At 40.5% G+C, this 17,357-nt stretch overlaps 1 protein-coding gene across 2 annotated transcripts in view; it reads right to left on the bottom strand.

The window, feature by feature from the left end:
• Positions 1-34: 34 nt before the first annotated feature.
• The window catches only part of phldb3 (pleckstrin homology-like domain, family B, member 3), a 23,992-nt gene continuing 6,669 nt past the window's right edge, over positions 35-17,357 (bottom strand). For both annotated transcript variants that reach the window (XM_031853044.1, XM_031853045.1), the window contains exons 2-15: positions 16,292-16,440; positions 15,957-16,070; positions 14,790-14,927; positions 13,695-13,823; positions 11,522-11,704; positions 8,374-8,484; positions 6,775-6,876; positions 6,278-6,365; positions 5,595-5,760; positions 4,845-4,926; positions 4,329-4,478; positions 3,056-3,284; positions 2,585-2,670; positions 35-1,123 (exon numbers count right to left, since the gene is read on the bottom strand). In XM_031853044.1, coding sequence (XP_031708904.1) covers positions 989-1,123; positions 2,585-2,670; positions 3,056-3,284; positions 4,329-4,478; positions 4,845-4,926; positions 5,595-5,760; positions 6,278-6,365; positions 6,775-6,876; positions 8,374-8,484; positions 11,522-11,704; positions 13,695-13,823; positions 14,790-14,927; positions 15,957-16,070; positions 16,292-16,440 — 1,862 coding nt within the window. In that variant the 3' untranslated portion in view covers positions 35-988. The remainder of the gene's footprint in view (positions 1,124-2,584; positions 2,671-3,055; positions 3,285-4,328; positions 4,479-4,844; positions 4,927-5,594; positions 5,761-6,277; positions 6,366-6,774; positions 6,877-8,373; positions 8,485-11,521; positions 11,705-13,694; positions 13,824-14,789; positions 14,928-15,956; positions 16,071-16,291; positions 16,441-17,357) is intronic.

The raw sequence follows: 17,357 nt of genomic DNA, 5'->3' as shown, positions 1-17,357 counted from the left end.
GTGTATCGAGATATTTGGTTAAAACTATTTAAAAGTGAGGAACAATAGGGCACTCGACACCAAACCAATAACTAGTAATTGTTGAAATATTATATATATCTTGAGACTGCAAGAAGCACTACTGGAAGAAAGGTACCAAATGCAGACATTGCAATGGTGCGAAATATGAATCCATGAAGACTGCATGAAAGACTGAAAAAGAAATGCAACATATCTTTTGGGAGCTTTTGTTATTATTTGATGATGCCAATAATATTTACATAGAAAAAAAAAAAAGAGCAAAGTACAGCTAACTTTTTTTTACAAATAAACATTTAATAGTGCATTCATAACAGTGTATGCCTTCATTTATTTGCATATCAAACCCATATAAATTTCCAAATAATAACTTAAGTCATGAAAATGTAATTTATAAAACAAAGATGCATGATATGGACATATTAGTGGAAACACCTGACAGTATAAAACAATCCAACACAAAAAATGATCACAGCACAAATCAACATGGTGGTTTTATTGCTAGGTTGTTATATTGGATTGCATTATATTGTACAGTGTTGCTATTATTGTGTCCACTCCCTGTTGTAGTGTGTGGTCGTGTGTTGTACACCAGTCCTGTGATGCTGGACTATGTCCAGCAGGTGGAGGTAGGGTTAGAAGAGTGAAACCTCCCAGTAACAGACTCCCAGTGTGCAGACCGCGTGTGTTAAGTTGCTTGTGGTTTGCAGCCGGTTCAGCGGTGAACCTCTGCCGCCACATCAAGTAACAGTTTCCCCTGCTGTGATTCGAGCACATCTGTCCGGCATATCGAACCACTGCACCTCCGCATCGCACAATCGTCCACAGATCCATCAGTCCAGGTGCAGAATCAGAGCCTGAGGTGGATCTCTAGCCAAGCCAGCTCCTCGGACCGAGTGAAACGGCTCACTGCAATTGTCCACTCAGTGGCTTCACTCGAGGTTTTTTTTACAGTCAATTATGCAAGAGGTCAATAACGGCTGTGCTCGTCTGTTGCCGTGACGATGACGTCCATCCAAATCCGCATGGACACCGGATTGGAAGCCACCAGAAAGAAAAGGCGGTCGTACGTCTTCACGCAGAACGTCAGACTGGGCCGCGGAGACTGAAGAGAAGGGACAGACGAGCAACAATGTGACAATGATAACAGTGACAGTAACAACAAAGACATGAGGGAGAAGAAGCATTTTGACTGAAGATTGTTTAACGATGTCACTAATCTCACTATAGAGGTTTTGCATTCTTTCACCTGAAACACAAAAGTTATTAAAAATAAATGACTTTGATGAGACAGATTAGACAAATCTTTTGTACGTTTTTTTTATAATTTCTGCTCTCACGGTTCTGTCTTTATTTTTCTCAGAAGCAGAACAGGCTGCTTTAGTTTGAAAGAATTATTTTTTATAATTCTATATATTAAACTACTTAATATACTGTTTAGTAGTTTAGTTCAGTGGTTCTCAACGTAGGGGTCAGGCCCCTTCAAAGGGTCAGAAGATAAATCTGAGGGGTCGTGAGATGATTAATGAGGCTGGAAAGAAGAAAAAACAAAAGTTCATATAATTTGCTGTTTTTGAGAAACATTGGATAATTTCACCGCCTCTGTCAAACTGTTATTTTAATGAAACCATCTAAGACGTTTTGAAGGGGAAAGTCTCTTTGTTGAAATACTCGTTTAATCTTTAACAATGTATATTGTATAGTATTTCATAACCTTATTGTGTATTTTTAGTGTAAAATCTAACTTTTAAAAGTAACTATAGCTGTCTACTAAATGTAGAGGAGTAACAAGTACAATATTTCACTCTGAAATGCAGTAGAGTAGAAATGCAAAGAGCATAAAAATGGAAATGCTGAAGTAACTATGCATTGTACTAATGCATAGTACAATACTTGAGTACATGTACTTCTTGGTTAACCACAACTGCAAATGTCCTGCAGGCAATTTGTTTCGTTGTTTTACTTGAGCAGCTATAAAATGTAAATGACAGAGTTTCCAGTGGTACTTGTTGACCCAATGGTGAACCTGGAGTCATGCGACACCTTTTTAAGACCTGAGACTTGCCAGCGGGAAATAAAGCTCTAGTCTACTCAGCAGTACTACTGTTACCCGACACCGGCCTTTGATTTCTAATGCGCTAATTGCAGAGATCATCCGAGTCTTTAATCCCAAGCAAATCCGCCATGTCTAGAATCCGTTCAATGACCCATTTGGAGAGGGAGCAACCTCAAACGTTATGTCTTATGGATACGCCACAAAAGATTCTAAAGGTGATTCTAGTTCAGCTGGCGGCCTCAACCGAAGATGTGCACTGAGCTGTAACAATATGTTTTCTGAGGCACAAACTTTTTTTATTTTTGGGATTGGGATCATGACTCGGCTAAACTGGCTTGTACATCATATTTGAGACTCCAGAAGTCCAATTTAAACTGCATTTATAAAATTGTTGCCCTGGGGGTTATACAGTCCAGAGATTTGGCACAGACCCTCCAGCCGGATGAATCACTTCACAGGGTTTGAGAGATTTTCCTGAGTCAGTTGGTGTGTTGGTGCAGTAGAACTCACAGAAGCGGCCGTTCGTAGATGGTCAAGGTAAACTTCTTCTATGGCCTGGAAGTAGATGACTCCCTTTAGCTTCCTCTCATCGCAATCTGCAGCAAAAAGGGAGAAACAAGTTAGGAAAAAAAAAGTGGTGACAACATACTCACTAGGACTTGATGGACCTATTCAAGTCATAAAAGATATGACTACTCTGCAACTTTATTATGAATTTAAAAATGATTTACAATCATCTTAAGTCCTCATTCTTTTGACTGCATAAAGAAGTTACATATAAGTAAATAATATAGCCAGTTTTAAGTTGTTTTCTCTTAAATGAAACTTTTTCCAGGGAAATACAATAGAATGCACAACAAAGAAATGGAGGATATAGATGAAAAACATTACAACATTGCAACATTACCGAGTTAGTGCGACACACATTCATGCAAACAAGCAATAAGTATGTGTACACACCACTCTCCCCGCCAGTCTAACCTGTATAGTAGGCTAGTCGTTTGTGGTCCATGTCAAACAGGAACCACCTCTTCTTCCAGGTCTTTACTCTCCCTCCTCGTTTGGTCAGGAAGCCTCCGCAGCTTCGAGGCGTCAGCCGCAGGTCCGTGCAGCCGGTCACTCCGTGACCCAGAGACTCCACGTGGGCCCGGAGGTCAAAGTTGGGCGAGAGGAAGAGGGGCAGGCTGAGCTGCTGCTGGACGTCCTTCTGCTATCAGATGAGACACATTTTATTGTATGGGATCATGATACTGGGCATGACCGTTTAGCCTGAAAAGATCTGTTGTGCTTTTCTAGTGCATGCACGTAAATGTGTGTCTGCTTAACCTTTTCCTGGTCCCACACTCTATACAGCACATCGCTTATACAATCATCATGAGTTGACTGACTGAATGGAATATTCTTGATACCGTTATATATAATAAGTAACAATTGATAAGTATTGAAGGTTGAAACACAGAAAAAAGGGGAACATATTGTTGCATGACTGAAAAAGTAGGATCCAGTCTTTTTGGATCTTGACTAATATTAGTGTCTAGACATCAGGATGTTTTTATTATCTTTTGCAACTGCAACACTAAGGGCATGTGTCCATATAGCATTTTTCTCCAGCAGAAAAGTGAGCAGCAACATCTCGACAAACCACCTCTCTAAATGCTGCTGTGTGATGGACGGGCATCGGCCCTTTTCTTTTCATTATTTATTTGGCCTACTATCAGTTTGTAGTTGTAGTTGTTTTAAGGGGAATCCCACAAATCAAAGTGTGTCTACAGGTTTTAGGAAGTACTGCTGCATCTGCTATATAAAGCGTTCCGTGGAGTTGAAGACTGCAAAGTGTGAAAATGAAAAAAATCTGGAGGTGTGGAGTTAGAAAGAAGAGAAACTTTAAGAGACCCCCGCAGCCAACTCCTCATCAGGGGAAGCAGCTTACGGCTACATTAGCTGCTACCAACACAACACATCTCAGCCTGTTAGATTAATTGATCTTTTATGGTTGTATACAAAGGTAGTTACTTTTCTAACCATTTGGTAATACCTCCAGCGCCCACTAGATGTCGCTCTGAGGCCTCGGCCCAGTTTGAGAATAGCTGATGTAGGTAATGGCAGATTTTGACAAGGAAGAAGAATGCGTGGAATGAACAAGACTTTATCTCTGGTTCTACTGCATCCATCTTTGTCCTTTTTGTTATTTAACTGTCCATTGTTCAGAGAAAATATCTTGAAGACAACCATATGGTTGTCATTTCATACATACCTCTGGAGAGTTTGGGGGAGAACTGGCCGATGGTTGCTCCTTTGGTTCTGACTCTGGTCTGTGTGGGGTCTCTTGGTCCTCTGGTTCTGTTTTGGGAGAGTTTCTCTCTTTCTGCCTTCTCTCCTCCAACACCAACCACCGTCGCTCTTCCTGGATGCACACATTGAAAAGTATTAGCTAATCATCTTTGAATACAATGTGAAGAAAGATGATACCGCTCTAACAGTTGTATGTAAGATGAAGTATTTGATACGCGTCTCCAAAGAGAGAAATGTGAACAATCCCCTTTCAAAATTCACATTAACACGCAATCATCTGGCTTAACATTTTTTTGCAGTATTGGCATTGGCCAATGCTGCAAACATGCATTACAAACATCCACACATCTGCTGGCTGTTTTCTCGGACCATCATGTGCGAGCTGAGTGGGTGTCAGTGATCAGACAGCCGTGTCTAATGCAGTGTGTCGCGGGCGATTAGAGGTGTCGGCGAGCGTTTCCCACGGCAGGTGACTCACCCTCTCTCTGAGCAGCCTCTCTCTCTCTGCCTTGGCTTCCCTCAGTTTCTTCTCGATCTCCACAAGATCCAACAGAAGCGGGCTGTGAGAGGAAGAGGAGGATTCATCAAATCAATCAAAATAACTGCATTGGCTAAACACAGTTAAGGTTGAGATACCCTAATATGTGGAGAAGGGTATGACGCAGCAAAAATCAGGAGCAGAACTGCAATTTCAGTGTTTATTCAAGTAATTGGAGTGCAGTCCTGCTCCTGAGATACAAACGTGCCACTGTGATCAGTCCAAAATTCCACATCTAGCACATCAACTGTGTTTACTTTAACTAAACAAAACTGGTATTACAGTAAACCCACAGTATTATTAATCTTCTACAGTTTGCTCACTTTTAGTTTTATCTCCAATTAAGTAGGGCTGTGCCAGAATATTCAACTATTCGTAGGTAGTTTGTTTTTTGGGATTTGACGATTTGGGCTTGTTCTCTATCTACCTGATCGTCTTGACTGCTCATGTTTGTTGCCCTATCAGACTTTGTTAAGATCTGGCAGAAAAGGCAACATGTCTAGAACAATTACTTTGTTGAGCACATTGATATCACAACCAATGCCGGCCCAAACTACGAAAATGCCCTTACTTGTTGCATGTGAATGCTGAAGTAAGCATATTAAAAAGCGACACTTCATTCCTCCCTTTAAAAAAAAAAAAAAAAAAAAAAAAAAAAGAGCTCATCAAACGAGCAGTGAAGTTGCTGACCTGGCAGCGCGGGAGCTTGTTGCGCTGTTGCACGGAGTGAGGAACCCGCTGCCGTTGCTGTTCCCATGTCTGCGGTCGCTGCTGTGGCCGTTGCTGAGCCTGTGGGAGACGAGGGGGGAAGTGAAAGCCTCAGGGTTCCGGCTGTCTGAAAGCGTCCTCACCAGCCCTGAGAGAGGAAGGAGATAGAGAAAGACACACAAGAAAAAAAACATGCATCGGTCAGCGCAAACAACTTTATATAAGATCTGGCGTGAGAAAATTTAGTGCGATGAATCACATTTGATCCAGAATTTTCAGTTTGTTTACAGCTTTCAGGAAGGGACTAAGGACAAGCACACCTGGCAAGATGGGACCTTGTAGATCAGGCTACTAGGATATTTGGTGACTGATAGAGGTGTGTGTGTGTGTAAAATAGATACTACCGAGGACATTAAGTATATAGACTCTTCTCTGGCTCATCCGGTCTGGACAGGAAAATCCTGCTTTCTACCAATGTAATAACAGCCTGCCGTCTCTCCTGACACACCTTTGATTTGACTAATAGGGAGGGAACTGAACAAACAGTCAGACAAAATGAGTGAAGAGAGAGAAAGAGCGTTTATTGTTCTATATCGTGGCGCTCGCAGCCCAAGCAATCACGAGCGCAATAGAAAATAGAAAGAAGGGGGCTGCTGGTAGCTCACCTTGTGCTGACAGCGGCCTGTCGTGGAGCTTGTTGCTGCGATATGAGCTCCGTCTTCTGGGCAAACTGGCCGATTCTTTGCATGGTTCCTAAAAAGATAATAAAACATTTCAACTTCATCTTAAATCTTGTAAACTAGAGCTGAAGCGAGTAGGCGATGAAACAATTAGTCGATTGACAGATGTTTAATCTGCAATTATTTCTATAATCGATTATGCCGCTTTTTAAGCACCAACAGCAGAAGTGCACAGCTTCCTCTAAAATGTAAATAAATGCTGGTTGTCTCGGCCTTCTTACGGGACATTAAACTCTTTTAAAGTATCTTCAACGAAACAAGACGTTTTAAAGGACGTCTCTGGGAAATTGTGATGGACATTTTTCAACATTTCCTAGACTAACGAATTGATAGCTTCCTTGAGAAAAAAAAAAAATTATAATAAAATGAATCGAAACTGTTCTAACTAACACATGCTGTATCCACAGCAACATGCTGCACACCTGAGGAGGCTTGTGAACGGTCAGAGGGGAAAATGACATCATGCAGGGGGCTGAGCCGTTGATGTTGGACCAATCAGTGAGAGGCTTCTTCTCTTTGAGAACCTGTAGGACCAGATTAGATTTCATTCGAAATGGAAAACTGGAAGGCACAAGTAACAGTTTAAATGAATTGGAGCGGCGGGGAACATGACAAACACGGTGACTAATGAAAGCTGCTGCGTTCGACATACCACATCTGGCTGAGAATTAAAACTCCACTTCTAAGAGGGATCGCAATGAGTTAAAAAATAAAGAAGAAATTATCATCGCCTCTCTATCTTTCCCTCTGACCCTCCCTCTTTGCTTGACTCACTAACACATGAGCAATTCAGTCTCCACATGCAGTGCACTGTTTAACCCTTATCTGTCTCTTTCACTGCTCTACACCAGTCCATACCCACAGGGAACGTGTGGGCAGTGAAGACTTATACAACAGTTACTGATGTCCCTTTCTGCAACAAGGAAATCTAAATCAGATTCATTTTGCCCAAACCATCTACTACACAAGTCATTTTCTATCCGATACAACAACGTCTCAGTATTGAAAGTTCACTACACGTGTTTCAGAAGTAAACCACATCCTGCACGAGGTCATAATGTAGTCTCACACACTTGTTATTTCTCTCCTCCTCTGTACTGCCACTCCCTTCTGACCTCCCCCAGTCTCTCAGTTACTACATTACATTAGATTACATTACAGTCATTTAGCAGACGCTTTTATCCAAAGCGACTTACAATTCAGATTCTATCACATTTCTGCACCGTAGGCACAACTACGGGAGCAATTTTGGGGTTAAGTGTCTTGCTCAAGGACACATCGACATGCGACTATCCACTTAGCCACAGTCGCCCAGTTACTGGAGCAGATGAACCAAACATTCAGTCACTTTTCTGAGAAACAATAATAACGCCCGTCACCCACATGGATCGATTTAAGTGCATATTTTCTTTTATGGCTTACCGCTCGTCAAAAGGATGTGGAACTTCTCCCAGCTTGCCTTCTCTCCCTCTCACACATCTACACACACTCACATGTCCACACACACTCACAAAGGAAGCACCCTCCCTCACATAGCTTACTCCTCCCTCCCTCTCCCTCCCTCCCTCTTCATGTCTGATTTGCTTTTTTCTTATCCAGATCTTGTCTCCTCCTCATTTCAACTGGTGCTGCCATTAATCAGATCAAAAGGTAAACCACTGGCTGTGTGATAAAGTCCCAGCTCAGTCAAATCTGTGACTGGGTGAATCACAAAAGAGAAGCAAGTATTCAAAATAAAACAGTTAAAGCATGGCAGGTTGGGCTGTCCACAGCGACATTATGTTATGAAGCTTAGCAACCTAAGGCTGTGTCTGAAATCAATCACTATTGTAACAATTCTAATAGTAATAAAATTAAATAAATCACTAACTTCCAACTTATTATGAGGCAATGTGAAAATGTAGATCTCTCTCTCAGAAAACCAGATGACACATCTCAAAAGAATTAATAAAATGTGTTCTAATAAATCCCACTAAGCATTCAGACAATAGTGATAGACCACAAAATCATGAATCCCTTACTCTTTGATTAGTGTGAACGAGGTCTCTCCTCTCCTTCCTCAAGGCGTTGAGGTCCCTCTCCTTCTCCCTCTCCATCTCCTTCAGCTGTCTCTGTAACTGCTGGACTCGCTCCTGGAAATTCACAACACAATTCCCGTCAGCGTGGACGGCCATATGGTCTCTTTTCATCAAGGGAAACGGCATGCGCTGTATCCGATTCATCTGGGCCGGCCCCGAGTTTACATAATCTTTTCATCATGTTGTGGTGTAACGTTGGGAAAACATCCCCGATGTGTGAGCAAGTGCGGAGCCCCGAGCCGAGTTGATCTCCTCAGCCGGGACACGATGCAAATCAAACATCCATTTTGCAAGTTAATGAGAGGCACACGTGACAGCAGGGCTGAGAGGGGAACTCAAAAGTAATGACGGACTGATAATGAAACAGCACCTTAGGACAGCAAATATGACACAGTGAGAGACAGACAGACAGACGGACGGAGGGTATAGAGAGGAGCTGTCATCTGGCCTCACTGCAGCCGAGTCAACCACCATCCCTCTCACACAATCCCCCTCTTCTTCTCCCAGGCTGCGCTCCTCCTCCTACATACTCCAGCTAATTGAGGAACAATTCGATATTATTTTCACCATCTAATCTATTGTCGATGTCCAATTCCACAAGAACACATGGACATGTGAACGGAAAAAAACAGTCATTTTGGAACTTCTTGTCAGAATGTAAACAAAGATCACAAGTGAAAAGCTGCTCCCAGTTGTGGAGGCTTCAGAAATAATTTAGAAACATGAGATTCGAGACATGTTTTTCTGACTTTTGGACTCATGACATGGGAGAATGATAAAAGAGTTTGTCAATAAAGCTACTCTTAGCATTTTTTTACCCACCGCGTTTTAGCCGTGCTACTGGTAAACGGCTCTATGGATGGTAATCTGTCTTGCAGTCCAGATTGAAATATTGCCATTTAAATTTGTACGAACATTCATGGTCGCCAGGGGATGAATCCCTCTTACTTTGGGTATCCTCGGAATTTCACTGTAGCACCACTATGACGTTGACAATTGTGGTTTTGAGTTAAATGTCTCGAAAACAATTGGACTGATTGCCTTTAAACCGGTACAGACATTCATTGTGGTGTTTTTGTAAATATGAGTGGGACGAGCATGTGCAAATGCAAGTTCCCTACACAACAAGACATTGAAAACATATGTTCAGGTCAATAAATCACTATCCAAACAAAGAACACAGTCGGGTACTAATGTCTCAACATGCCAGTTATACATTTAGGCTTTATCATGCAAGTGCCAACATGTTCCAGGCCTCTTCAAATTACCGTGTGAATCCAAATCTGAAGAGTTTTACTGTCTCCCAAACTGTTCCATTTCTTGACTCCCTCCATCACAAAGCTGCAGAATGAATTGTTTAACAATGACAATCATTATCGTGGTGTTTACAGTAAATCTGATTAATTAGGAGGTATATTGTTTCTCTACATTTAGAGTGTCTTTTCTGGTGCGTCCAATCAAGCCTACTCGGTTTAAAACTGTCTGGCCAATCACAGGTATTTTTCATTTTAAGTTTTAAGTTGATGGCGAATGCCGTGGATAGATCCTTTTTATTTAGTTGCATGATATGGTGACACTATTGTTGTTATTGTCTTTAAATGTTTTGTACTTTATTTTTAATTTGAAAAACATCAATTTAATCTCAAGAATATTTCTTTAAATGTTATCATTTTAAATCAACCTGTAAATAATAAGCAGTAGTTTTCTGCAAATTCAAAATCCTCAAGTGCGATACAGCTATTCAATTCATCACATGGGTAAATATGGATAAATAAAATTAATCCTGAATTGTCATTTTATCTGAACAATTTTCCTAATCCTCGTGTTTTTATCTTTCCATCTTCTCCACTGTTGTCGCTGCTCTGCCTTCCTTTCCGCTTATTCTTTTGATTTCTCCCTCTCATGGTGGCCTCTGGTGTAATTAGACTTGCTGTACAGAGTCATGTGACAGTGTCAGGGTGACGCTGGTGAGAATGAGGAAAAGAGTTCATGCGCTTGTCAAGATTTAACAGAGGGGGGGGGGGAAGGAGGGCAAGTCTTAGCCTACAGTACCAACCATGGGCTGTGAGTTGAGGAGATTGTGTATATGTGCATGAGCATACTGTAAATAATGTGGTTGTGAGTCCTTCAGGGCCAATAAGCCAATAATGATGATTTTCACTGTGCTGCAGAGCAAAAATAGGATCCGAGCAAGATTTACAGCTTTGTTGATAACTGCCAACAACTCTGTGATTATTATAGGAGGAGCTCAGATTTGTGGCTCTAAAAGTTCACTTTCTGGTCTGCCCTCTCCTTAACTTAACTCTGCAAAGAAGAAGATTCATTTCAGATGCTTACAAATGGAGGATTGTGCAGAACATTTCTGCAAGAAAAACAACTTGTTCTCAAGTGACAAAAAGGAAAAAAAAAAAAAAAAAAGCAGCTTCAGTAAATGTTTCAGTTGGATCTCTATGATGGTTTGTGCTTCTCTTCCCATTCATCAATACACATACTTTTGTGTCAATTAATGGACACAAATAATAGAGAGATGGGTGGCTGAGCAAGAGAATAAAGATTGTAGGAATAGAGGTTGTTAAAAGTTATAGTTATTATTGAGTCATTAATGATACAATTGCTTCCGACACAAAAAAAACTTCATGAACACAAGTGAGCATTTTACAATAAGTGAACATTTACACTACTATCAAGAAAAAATGAAATATTCTATAGCACTGTATGCATGTCCAAGGGGTTGACAAAATAACAGGAACACCTAAAAATTGCGATTTTCACCACATGTCTCCGACACATCATGAATGCTGTCGAGCTTGTAAATTGGACCTTTACAAATCTTTTGTCAAAATGTAGATTTCTTTGCAGTATTGGACATTATTGTTCCTGTTATTTTGTCCACCCGCTCTATGTACATGTCTGATATCACGAGTCTGTATTAAAAGGGAAGTTTGTTGGAGGGTTAATCCCACGTCAGCCTGCGGGGGTACATACTTAGATGAAGCACATGGCATGCAGATAAGCTGCAAACCTGTAGAACACGTCAGGAGAAGGAGTGACGTTCTCGGGGGAATTCCTTCTACCGCACGTTGATTTTTACCTGCGAGGTGTTGACCGCATGCTGCCGATGAGAGATTTGCTTCTCCATGTCCCTATCACTCTCCCCCGCCTTCTCTTCGTCCACCGTGCTCGCGTCCTCCTCATCAATGCCGCTCTCTTGCTCCAGAACACGAAACTCCCAGTCGTCAAAGGTCCGAACGGCCGCTTCCATCGCCTCTTTCTCCTGCATTCAGAACCGAGCAATTAGTCTGATAGGACCAGTTTGTGACAGCATTTGTTTTCGTTTTGTACTGTAGGTTCATTTTTTTTAAATGCTGGACAATACATTTTTTATGGGTAATAAACTGCACTCAGATGTTGATGAGCAACACTTTGTTGCTAGTTCTTTGTCATTTAACCTCTCCCCAAACTAATCTGTAAATATGTTTTAGTTACAGTACAGCTACTAAAATCATTTTACAAAGTTGTTTTAATGGTGTAAAAATTCTGTATGAAAATAGTGATAATTCCAATATTCACTAAAAATTGAAATCTTTCCAAAAAGTATAATATGTTTATTTTAAGATAGCTAGTAATTTAAAGAAAATCTCCAGATTCTTTTTTTTTTTTAACTTTAATGCCAGATGAGTTTGTGTGCAGCAACACACAGACGTTGCCTCAAGGTAGAAGCTATCTTACAGAATCAAACACTTTATATAAACAGACGATATAAACAATTGAACTTCTGGGAATCTGTATTTAGCGATACTTCGTCAATACAAGCACTGGTTTTAATACTTTAATGCGAAAATGAACCTGAAGAGCATTTTCAAAGAGTCAAAATATGTTCGTGTATAAAAGTGAAATGAAAGTAAAACTTGTACAGCCTCATTGACACATAACCAAAATACCTGCGGTCTTGTTCTTGTGCACGTGTCCCCTGTTTGTGCACATGTGTGTTTTCCTCTGTGGCGCAATTTTAGACAAAGCAGTTTCTAAAAAGATCTTTCCAAATAAATCTGCCCTGTCATAACAAAGTAACAAATGGCTGCTGAATGCATCCAAACCTATCATTAAACAAAGCTTTTAAAACAAGGAGGTCTCCCATCGTGTTCTGTCACATTCTCAGAGTAAAATAAACAACCCATGTACTGTGTACGTGTGTGTGTGTGTGTGTACACATTTGAACCGCTGACACATCAGGTTGAACAGGTACTGAACAATCACACTTTTGTGCAACCAAAAAAACACTTTATGTGTAGGAGTCAGAACCTGTGCCACAGTAACGCACCCTGCATCTGAGACACACTGTCGTGAGCCAACGCAGCACAACAAGTATCAGTATCAGTTTTAGATTTCAGGTGGATCGCTGCCAACAACGTCATCTATTGCATTTCCTCCTAAATAAGCAAGTTCAGCAAGATTAGATAGTTCGACACATGACACGGTCAATTGATGTTTGAAAATCAATACATCAAGGTTCAGATCTGGAGTTACAGCTGTGGGCAGCTTGATTGTGTTTTTAAATATGCAATTCACAACTTAAACCCTCTCAAAAGCAGGAAACAGAAAACATTCTTGTGTTCTTTTCTTTTCCTTTCTTAGTTTGACCAAAACGTCTCGGAAACAGCCAGATACAGCTGCACTGATCACCTGTGTTGTCATGTTTGTTTAGTACATTTATTAATGAGTAGTTTCCGTTAACAGGTAATGATGATATGTCAGACATCTTCCATCTGTTAAAGTGATGATTCAGACATGGGTGTCTTTTACTTTAATGTTCCAATGGTTTAATTTAGACATGAATAAAGAGTGTGATGTTTGGCAGATTATTATTGTTTTTTTACACCATTTGCACTGCTGGGGGGGGTACATAGTTTCTCCTCAACAACTTTCTTTTACAGTGTTTCATAGTTAAACAGATTTTCTTTTCTTTGTGCATATCAGATGAAATGTATTCCAGTGGTCTTAGAAAGAGAAACAACATTTATTTTTGCATGTTTTACTTTGTGTACGTTAATCTGACAGCATTCAGTTCTATCTGAATCCACCATGACCTTTAATGTAAAAGTCACCAGGGTGCTTATTCAGACACGTTAAATTGCCATCACATTAACGAGACTAGTATGAAAAAGAGCGAGCTGAACTTTTTGAAACATGAATATGTTAAAGACACCATCGTCTTCTTATGTTGCTTCATTCATAAAGAGGCTGTGTGCAGCTCAGCCACTCACCTGCTGCAGCTGCAGTGCTAGCTGTTCTCTCTGGCTCTCTGGCTGACTGGGGATCAGCTTCTCCTTCTCCTCGCACCTCCGCTTCAGTTCCTCCACCCTCCGCCTTTCCTCCTCCAGACTCTCTCGCTCCTGCAGTTACAGATGGTAAAGCAAGAGTAGAGTCACCACCAAACTATTTAAAGCAAAACAAATACTAATTCAAAAAAGACAAAAATAACACTAACAAATACATTTCCCAACCGAGTTTACAGAGTTTGTTCTGCGGACAACTTGCTTCAAACCAGCTCATTTCATGGGAATCGACTTATCATTGAAATGATCTTGTGTTGATGTTGGTGGACTATTACTGAGCCCACACATTTCTATGTGAAATTCCTTCAGCCAACTTTTTTTCTGTTGCGATTGTGAACTCAAACTTCACTCCAAATATGTAAATAAATTAAATAATAAAGTAAATAAGTAAGTAAGCAAATAAACAAAAAAAAAAAAAAAAAAAAAACTATGAAATTAAAATATAAGGCTTTGAAAAAATCCTGAGGTATATAAATGAGACATATATAAATTTATAATATATAAATGCGTCAACACAGTTAAAAATTTTTTTTAAAAAAAACATGTTTTTATTACAATGACGTTTTTCAAAAGGACTACATTTATTAATTTAAGGGGACTTTTATCTGTTGTATTCAAATGATTGGGGTCAGAAATGTGGAATTATGAAATAAAAGTCCACTGAAATAAAGAAAAATTGTCCTGTCAATTATTTTTTTAAATAAAAACCTATTTATATATTCATATCAGCATTTGTTGAGAGATAGATAGATAGATAGATAGATAGATAGATAGATAGATAGATAGATATAGCCTCATTTATTTACTTCAGGGTGTATATCATAGGCATATTTGTTTATTTATCTATTTAATATTGAATGAAATGGCATTCTATAATGTTAAGTCATTTAAAATATAACAATCAACACTATTAGTCTGTTGGTCATTAATGAGGACAGAAGAACAGTCATGGCAAAACACATCAGAAATGCAGCATATTCGTAACAAGTGAAAACCTTAGATATGAGTTACATTACAGGATACCTTCTGTCTGCCGGTGTGTCTGTGCTTCTCCTTCTGTCTGACCTCCTGTTGTAGAGCCTGCAGCTTCTGTGTGTGTCTGTGCAGCTGGGTCTGCTCCGTCTGCAGCTCTCCCTGCAGCAGGGCGATCTCCAGCTGCAGCTGAAAGGACAGCAGACGCCACGGAGCTTAATCATATTGACCAGAGCCCGAGCAAGTCAGAGACATGCATTCCTTTACCGTGTCGATGTTTGGAGACTGAAATGTGCAGACTTCAGCAGAAACACAATCAAAGTCATTTCACTGTTTCCTTGAACACACTGTCTTGGTTGATAATTTGTAGCGGCAGTCATAGTGAGTTAAAATAACCCTTAAAGAAACCTTAAAAGAATACTTCACCCCCAAAATGACCATTTGTATACCAATTACTCCCCCTGTGTTACCTTAAATTCTTGAAGAAAACTTAGTTCACCTCCATGGTGAACAAATAATAAAAAAAACAGATTAAGTCTTGTTGAACTGAAGAAAAACAGCGTTTAGCAGCGAAACAATATGAAGTACTTTATCCAGTCATATGCTCACCACTTCCCAAACACATGCATGTTCACTAAAATCATACTATTTAAAAACACTTCTGCATTAACAGCCTCACGACTTGTCCCTGCGAGTACCGTTTCCTTAAAGATATCTAGGTAACACAAGTATTACTTTAACCACCTGTTAAACAGCTGATGAAGATTGCATATTCTTAAATTCATGCTAGGACTGAAACATACTTTCACATTCATTTATCTAAAGTTAATTTTTTTTAAATGAATCTTTAATTCTGTGAAATGTCAGAAAAGACAATGGCAGAGCTAAGGTAGATCTTTAAATAGCTAGTTTTGTCCAACTAACAGTCCAAAATCCACAGATATTCATACTATCATATCTGTAAGAAAAAATATATTTAAAAAAAGAAGAAGCAAATAACTCATTTGACACGCTGGAGCTTGTTTGGCATTTTTGCTTTAAATAAATGACAGAGAAAATAAATTAGCCACCATCTTCAAAATTGATTAACTAGTTTTAGCAAGCTTTATCATTTAATTGTTTCAGCTTTAAGTCAGTCAAGTAGTCTGCTATACATTTTACACCAAATTGAATCATCAGTTGTTGTTGTGCCCTTCTATGATAGGGCCACATGCTCACTTCGATCTTTAGTTCCTCCTTCTGTTGGTCGATCTCTGTGATTCGCTGTTGGAGCATTGAGGGCGATGACGGCAGGATCCTCAGTGAGCCCGCCTCCAGCTTTTTAATGCAGGACTGACAGAAAAAAGGGGGAAAAGTAGATGAGGTGACCACATGCAAGCTTTAAAACTGTAAACAGGTTAGTAATGGGGGAGGATTCACTGGTTTAACTGCATGAAGCGAGATGCATATCTCTTCTAACATGCAGCTACAGATTATGAATTCATGTCCCAACACCCCATCGTTTGGCATGAAAGAGCTGCATCAGCATCAACAGCTTCATCTCACTCACTTACCCGCCCACTCTCCGTGCTACTACTCTCTGTATCCGACTCCGCCCCCGAGGAGGCGGGGCTCTGAACTCCAGCCACTCTGGTGATCCACGGCAGCCGCAGCCCCTGCTGCCACGGGCTCCTGGTGCTCTCCATGTTATGTTGGGGCATTTCTTAAAAAAAGGCAAAGACAGGCGAGGCAGTTAATGAGAGCTACTTACTTTGGTGAATATAGTGGTAATGTAATCTGCTGCATGTTTGAAGGCGTATCAGAGATCGGGTGACCGTTCACAGAGGGGATTTCACAGCCGAGTAGTAACTGCATAAGCACATTAAAAACACAGAAATCCCCCCCCGGCTTCCAGAAACCAGCCTGTGATGGAGAAAACACTAGAGGAAACAATAGCGAAAGAGAGGGCACAGTTTAGGATGTGGGTGGTGGTTTGTGGTTGTGTTTTAAGCTCTCTGGTGTGTGTGTGTGTGTGTGTGTGTGTGTGTGTGTGTGTGGACACAAAGCGTGATGAACAATAGTCTTCTTTGAAGGCTTTTGATGTGCATCGGCAGACAACAATCAATGAAATACTACAAGGACACATTTCCCACAAAAATACTGGAGCACATCAGGATCGACTTTGAAGTACTTTTAAGTTGTACTTTTTTTGTTCCGTCGGTCACATTCATGTGCATTTACCAGAGCAAACATCATTGTATCGTGTTTACACTGCTCTGCATCAAAGTGCTTTACAATGTGTCAACCTAAAGGCCCATATCATCATGTTCTCTTTATTCTATTGTGTCCTTCAGTCCTCTACTGTGTGGTCTCTCTTTACACTAAAATACACATGCACAGACCTAAACCTATTTTGTGGGAAAAGACTTTTGATTGCTATTGTCCAACCTTTTCCCACCATCGTCCCTCGCCCTCTATGCCCTCCCTCTCTCTCCTTGTATCCAGACCTTATTAGGCTGCAGGGAATGCAGGCGGAGTGGGAGCACAGAGATAAATATACAGCAGAGATATGAGTGAGGGCTTCCAAACAACGACTGGCACACTGACACGGAGAGAAAGAGGGGGGGGGGGGGGGGGGGG

Source organism: Anarrhichthys ocellatus, unplaced genomic scaffold (genome assembly GCF_004355925.1).
Source record: "Anarrhichthys ocellatus isolate YVR2014 unplaced genomic scaffold, GSC_Weel_1.0 scaffold13, whole genome shotgun sequence".
NCBI classification, from domain to species: Eukaryota; Metazoa; Chordata; class Actinopteri; order Perciformes; family Anarhichadidae; genus Anarrhichthys; species Anarrhichthys ocellatus.
This window is presented reverse-complemented; position numbering and strand designations above follow the sequence as displayed.